The 7,288-nt window shown below is 33.9% G+C and overlaps 1 protein-coding gene across 2 annotated transcripts; it reads right to left on the bottom strand.

Moving 5' to 3' along the window:
* Positions 1-2,159: 2,159 nt before the first annotated feature.
* LOC122611259 (sulfhydryl oxidase 2) lies at positions 2,160-7,086 on the bottom strand. 2 transcript variants are annotated; one of them, XM_043784253.1, is made up of 12 exons: positions 6,745-7,086; positions 5,428-5,452; positions 5,256-5,348; positions 4,448-4,629; positions 4,194-4,266; positions 4,034-4,102; positions 3,877-3,950; positions 3,649-3,805; positions 3,498-3,538; positions 3,236-3,382; positions 2,672-3,159; positions 2,160-2,538 (listed from the first exon to the last, which is right to left on the bottom strand). In XM_043784253.1, exons 1-11 carry the CDS (start codon positions 6,975-6,977, stop codon positions 2,679-2,681), a joined length of 1,575 nt encoding a protein of 524 aa, XP_043640188.1. In that variant the 5' UTR covers positions 6,978-7,086; the 3' UTR covers positions 2,160-2,538; positions 2,672-2,678. The 2 variants fall into 2 exon arrangements, with proteins under 2 accessions (XP_043640188.1, XP_043640189.1); XM_043784254.1 differs by having other exon boundaries at positions 2,716-3,159; positions 6,745-7,084.
* Positions 7,087-7,288: the final 202 nt, after the last annotated feature.

Genomic DNA, 7,288 nt, shown 5'->3' with positions numbered 1-7,288 from the left:
GAATGATTTATTGAAATTTTGAATACTATGAATATAAAAGGAATTTCGTTCAAATTGAAACCCTAGATTCAATTCAAGAACAAGAAATGGATTAAAATTGGGGAAAACTGCCTAAAAACAGAAGAAAGACGAATCGATCAAGCTACGATCATCAATTCAAACGAATAACGATATCAAGTAGCTTATCGTGATGACGATGATCAAGATCCGCCATTAACGACCTTCATTTCTCTGATACCATATAGAATTATGAAGAAGGAAAATGGAATTGTAAATTTGTTGTATATTAATTAAAGAATGATTACAGCATACAAGATTATATATCAGAAAACTGATATCTGTATCTATCTATATCTATCAATTTAACCGCTTAAATATATATTTGAATACTAACTAATTTTCTAACCACCTCTTAATATTTACACTTCTGACCCCTCTAGTTTCTAATCTTTCTAAATACGACCTTAACTTCTATAGAAACTGTTGTCATTAACACAAACTTGGATGACATCTTTAGATGATCCACCTAGCTGAATTTTTTTTGTCTTCAAATTTTAATATTTTAGTCTTTTAATTTTAACAGTAAATATTTAATAATAATTGATAAAATTTATATTATTAAAGCTAGGATATATTTATCGAGTGTTATATAATATATATAACAAAATATAATTACGATCAAAAATTAAAAAAAAAACATTTTAAAATTCAAACTATGAAATTTAAAATGAAACATAGATGATAGATAGTTTATCTCCAAATTTATATACTGGTATATGGTAGTGAGTGTGATCATTCAACGTCAACGCCCATTTCCCAACTTTGGCGGCATTAAGTCAATAAACAATTATCCTAGGACTGTCATAGTTTAAGCTTATTGGTCCATTGGACATGCATAGGCATTCAATTACAATACTAACCGAAATTTTTTGTGTTGTATATATATGCATGCATATGCATTTCCTTCTCCATATTACTTGCAAGTTGCAAGTAATCATGTTATCAATGATGAACATAAGGATGATGGCAAAACACCATAATTGGTAGGATTAATTATAGACAACTTCACACCATCTTATCTTTAGAAACCATTAAACCATCTTCTCCAATACCTTTTCACCTTCAAACTCATAAACTTTCGTTGATTGATCATATCGTGCCCAGCATTCACATTCACATTCCATTGCTTTTCTTTTACAAAAATTATAACAACAATGGCGATCTCAACACAATACTATCCATTTAATTTGCGGGTAGGTACTTATTATCACCTAATTATTCTGGACCATCAGCTCACATAGACTGTAGTGATCCAGGATGAGTTGACTTCTTTGAGGCTTAAATCGATAGCCAACTACATGACTTTGTTGTCAAGAAAGAGCAAGACGAAACACTAGACCAACTCATTCCGGATTCTCTTGGTTGTGTTGCTAACAAAAATAGCCCTCATATGGCAAAAATCCAAGTCAACCATTTCACTTGCGGTGGAGTAGCTGTGGCAGTGTCAATATCACACAAGGTCGCGGATGGATTAACTATGCTCAACTTCATCAATCATTGGGCCACCGTTACACGTGGTAGAACCCCGGTTAACCCCATTTTCAATCCCAATAATTCCTCTACAAGTAATACTACTCAAGTGTACTTTGCGGTCCAGCCCGGACCATCCAAAAGTATTAAGTATACATGCAATAAAGAGATTCGTGTTCCCCAATTCGAAACTAAATGGTCTCAAAAGCAAGATTAATAATATGGGTGGTACAACTGATCATCCAGTGAACCCAAGTCGGGCTAAATGCCCTAAATCATTGACATCTTTACTTTTTAAATCTGCAGCATCTGCTGCAGATACAGTAAACTGAGGTTCGCCACTATGCTAATGTTCATCTTTTTATGAAATTGTAAACTCCTAATTGATACTAATCTAGATTTATTCTGCTAGACTTGTGCTTATCTTGCGACAAGACGGATAAATCTATTTTCGGTTAGCTATTTGTCCATCTTTTAGACTTGTATACGGTAAAAGTTTGGGCCAAATGTTGTTATTAATGTACAAGTCTTTCGCCAAAGAACCTCAAAAAATTCCATAAACTAGAAACATGGCACTGAAGTCTAAAACATACTAGAGAAGTATAAAAATGCTGGCCACAACAAATGGATTGTAAGAACATGCAAACAACATCATCTATTAACCATTTTTTGTAAATTTACTAATGTGTGTGATCATCAATATTCAATCCTGCCATCCTTGCTAATGTGTACTATGAGCCTTCAGCAAAGATATATGTTTGGACACTCTTGGTTACAAATCTAAAAGTACTGGGTAATCAAATACATTGCACTCATTCTTTCCAGCAAACAATCAGACACGATAATCGTCAAAAAAGAGGGGTGAAGTTTCTTCCATATCTGTACATTGCTTGTCATACCATACATATATGTATGCCAAATAAGAAGTGAGAAGGGGACCTTAATTCAAAAAACACTCTTGCTAATTCAGTTGCTTTTGCACACCATCAGCTTCAGCTTCTTCTTGGCCTGAAATTTTCCCGCAAAAATATCATTATAATGATACCAAATTCAACATAAATCAAATTAATGAATCATTATCTTCCCTTAAATGTTTCTTTCATGGGTTAAACGTAAATCTATTTTGACATTCAAATTTCACCTAATAGTTATACAATCTTTAAAAGTTGGGGTTTATGAAAATACTTCCGATTCTTTTGTTGAGACCGCCAACAGCAAGCAAGTGCACCAAATAAACAGCTAGCCACTGCAATTGCCAAAGCTGCCCCCACAGGAACAACAAGTGCATTTGTTGGTTGTAACAGGTCTTCTGAAGCTGCATCATTTTTTATCTGAGCATGCGCCTTGTCTTTCTCTGTATACAAGGACACAAGTTTCTTTCCATAGTAGCTGCCTAAAAACTTGAAGACCTCGTCAAGGTCCCAATCAATTGAGCTGCTTTCCTCATCTTGATTCTGGTTTGTATAGCAATTAGGGCAAAGGTGCTTTGAAGGCCAGGTTGTTTTTGGAAACTTAGGATCACCAGTTCCAAGAGACGATTCAGTTTTCATTAATCTAGTGTTGACCTCGTTATGTGCAGTCCATAACCATAGGACGAAGTCACGTGTATTGCTGAATGGAGTGGAAACTCTACAATGGAGCGTCGAATTAGAAAATAAATGGGAAAAGAAATGGAACAAGATTTTGCTAAATTATTATTATTTACCTTTTGCACATACTATAAAAGTGTTGACGACACTCCTCACACATGAAAAACTGGTGAATAAAATCGCAGGTAGATGTAAACGCCATCTGACTCTCTCCATCTTCAACTCTCACTGAAAGTGAATGTAACATAACCCATAAACCACAGCTGCAATGTCAAACAATTATTAACTTTAATTTTCTTCACAGTTTGAAAAGGTGTTTGGTCCTAAGGTTGAAATTTGAGAAAACCAAATTGTGATTTTGTAGATAGATTAGTATACCTGAAGCCCCGAGTATCATTCTTGCTGCCACGACAAAACATCTGCATGCATGCAAAAAAAAAAAAAACTATGATGACTTCCTTTAATCATGAAATCAGAAAGCACTTAACAAACTTGTTTTACCGAAATAGAAAAGTAGGCTGAGATTTACCCAATATCCACGGGGAACTTCTTTTCCACATATGTCAAATTTGGCTACACCACCATGTCTACTCCCATTTCCAGATTCCTGTTTGTTTGTGGGCCACTTATTTGAAGGGTATAAATCGTCAAAGTTGACAAGTATATCAGCACTTCCTTTCCGACACCTATAATGAGCAGATTTCAAATTAAGATTGATTATTTCAAGTATGCAATGAAAGAATGTGGGGGAATGAACCTTCTGGAAGGATGATGAGCCACCATTAGCTGCATGAACTTTATAAGTGTAGCTCTAGTATCTGGTTTAATCAACTGTTAAAAAAAGCATATAATCATCAAGTCAATGCAACCGGATAGACATGCAGTGAAAACCATAAAGAGTAGCGGACATTCACCTTGTGTGCTAAAATGATATCAAAGGCAATAGATGTAGCTTCTTCGACATCATATACAGCACGTGCAATCTAATTCATAGAGAAAACTTTTAAAAGTCAATAACACTGCTTTACTTAATATACTATAAAATGTAGTTACATATTAGGCCTTCAAACAAACCTGTCCAGGGTCTGAGACGTTTGAATGAATAAGCTGATCATTTTCATATTTCTCATCTTCAAGACTATATGAGCTATATACAAAAAGCAAAAATATACAATCAAGAACACATATATGACTGTGTAATGAAGTTAATCATGTAGTGCACATAATCAACCTGCATTTTCCGTCTAATGTAGTGACTGGTCTTACAGCAAATATTTAATTTCAATTGAAGGATAGCATAGCATATAAAGAATCTGAAACAATCATACCTTCCCAGCTGTTTATTAATCCATTTGAGCAAACGATCAGCTGTTCTTCCATCATCAATAGGACGGATATCACTTTTCTCACTTTTTCCATCCCAGCTGCCGCCAACAAACTTAGAAGGGGGTCCCCAATATAGGGATGGGTAGTGAGTAACAGAGAACTTATCACAGAGTTTAGTATTAATCTGTGCTGCCAAACATATGGATAAAAGAGAATTAGTATTAGTAGGTAGCCTATAAGATAATAAGTAGCAAAACCATTTCAAGTCAGGAATGATAATGACGAGGTAGAAGAGAGATCTAGTAGATTGCCACAATAAAACAAACAAGGAATAGCACAAAAGACACAGGTTGGCATGTGCATGCACTATTTCTTTTAATGTTAATTCATTATGAATAGTCTACTTGAATTTCAGATTATGTCCCTTGATCAGCAATCAAACGGATTCCCTAATATACTGATATGCAAATACTTAGTCAAATCCATTACAACTAAACCAACACATAGTGATACTTCAAGCAAGCCAAACATGAAAAGATTACTGATCACCAACTTTCACCTTCAGTTGCTTTCTTGAGTTAACCTCGTATAACCTTTAGATGCATATCGCAACTTAGTTTGTACATGCATAGGGTTGTTAATAGGTCATACGCCTACGCCCAACACAAAACAACATAACGTATATTACACAACAATTAAATCCATAGGAACAAAAAATTATACACAATGACCATTATCTTAAGATACGGCTAAATGACAATATCACATTAAGAAAACACAAAGAAGAGTAAAAAACATAAGTAACATTACCGTATTCGCACAGTCTACTCGTGTCATCAGTACGGTCCCTGGATGAACTGCATTGGCTCCATTGAAAAGCCTAGCAACCTTTTCATAATGGGACTACAAAACAAAAGCAAAAACAATAAAATAACCCAATAAACAAATGCGTAATTATTCAGAATACGGAAAATCCGAATACCTTATAGTTTCTGCAAGCCGGGCACCTGCAAAAGGGTAATTATCACAACAAATTAAACTTATTGATCGTTATTCAGGTACTATAGATTATGATAATCAAAGCAGATATAACATGTATCACTCAGAGCAGATATGGCAGCGCCATGGGTACATGTGTTATAAACACCTGAGTCCGAGAACTATTATACACTCCATATTATTTATATGCAATATCAAACTTACACTTATAACTCAAACCAAGAATACCAGATACAGGGAATTCATATTATAAAAAAAAATATCATAAGTTACTCGCATGGTTTTCCACAAATTACTTCTAGTGTTACAGGCTTTCAGCACTGATCACATTAGAATGTGAGGATGGAATCTAGTATTTACTATAGTCTATAGCTATAAATAAGGCAGAAAAAGAAATCAAAACCAAAAAAAATGACTTAACCAGTTTAAAGTAAATTAGTTTTCGGTTGAATAAAACTAGCCTCCTGGAATTTCTAAGTTTGAAACGTGTATGATACTGATGCGGGACAGCCAAAACGTATAGCCTTTCAAAATCAGGTACATTTACAAAAAGTTTATTACTTTATACAGAATAACACCAACATTAACCAGTAAATCATATGAATAACCTCATTTTTACTATCTCGGATCAAAAAAATTTTATGGCAAATCCCCAGACAATTTCAAAAAAATGAATGCTATGATACCACAGTATAGCTTTATACATCTTCCCATTAACAAACAGTCAAACATTCTATAGTGGCTTTATTTCAACACCCCTACAGACATAGTTCATTTTGACTTCAGCCCATAACATTCTTTTCCAAAAAAGGCTTTTTCACTAGTACAATTTTCATATTTCAACACAAATATGACCAAACAAAAGATATAGACTACAAAGAAGTAAAAGTCCTAGTATATCTACAGATCCTAAAAATCATGGTCTTATTTTACCATATAAAGTAATCCTCATTTCCTTTGTATTAAATTTATACATGTAATAGTTACTTAAAGGTGATTCATTTTGAACTTAACAGACTCAATTAGAAATTTCTTAATATAGTAAGTAGGAAATGTCTATTTGTTTTAGGGGCCGTTTGGTTCTCAGAATGTACGGAAATTTAGTGGAATATATTTTCTATAACATTCAGCTCATAGATATAGATAGATATAGATATAGATATAGATATAGAAGTATACATAATACAAATGATAAACTGTCACAATAACAAATTAATAATATAAAAAAAGATAAGTCCACAATTAAATACAAATTAATTAATTAATGAAATAAGATTTAAATAATTAACAGAAAACGAACCAGTGAGCGAAGAATTCAACAATGGCATAAATAGCTGGAGTATCTTTAAGAACAGAATCAAAGTTAGTGACGTTCAAATCGACGGCGAAATCAGATTGATCTCCGGCGCCGGATTTAGTGACACGTAGGAGCGATCGAGATCCCGGCGGAATAGCCGATGATGATGATATAGAGAACGATAGCAAGGTGTAGAATACTAAAAGTGTATGCAAAAGCTTAAATACTGAAGACATGGAATATATAGATATAGAGATTGGAGTTAACCGGAAGGGAAAGACGGAGAAATGTTTTCCGGTTGAAAATGAGAAGTCTGTTCAAAGACTCGAAAATCAGAGTTTTTAGTGAAGGTTTATTTTTACTTTTTATTTATTTTTATAATAACTCGAAATACTTAACCAGTCAAATCCAAAGTTTTTAAAGGCTTATTATTTGGTAATTTAGCTTACATTATCTTAGTCGAGTCCGCATTAGAGAGCCTCTTAATCTCAATACCTAGTCGGAGGAGAAACTCCCAACTAAACCGTCCGAAGGCACGACATTTAAT

This window comes from Erigeron canadensis, chromosome 8 (genome assembly GCF_010389155.1).
Source record: "Erigeron canadensis isolate Cc75 chromosome 8, C_canadensis_v1, whole genome shotgun sequence".
Taxonomy (NCBI): Eukaryota; Viridiplantae; Streptophyta; class Magnoliopsida; order Asterales; family Asteraceae; genus Erigeron; species Erigeron canadensis.
Note: the sequence above shows the minus strand (reverse complement) of the source record. Positions and strands in the feature narration are given on the sequence as shown.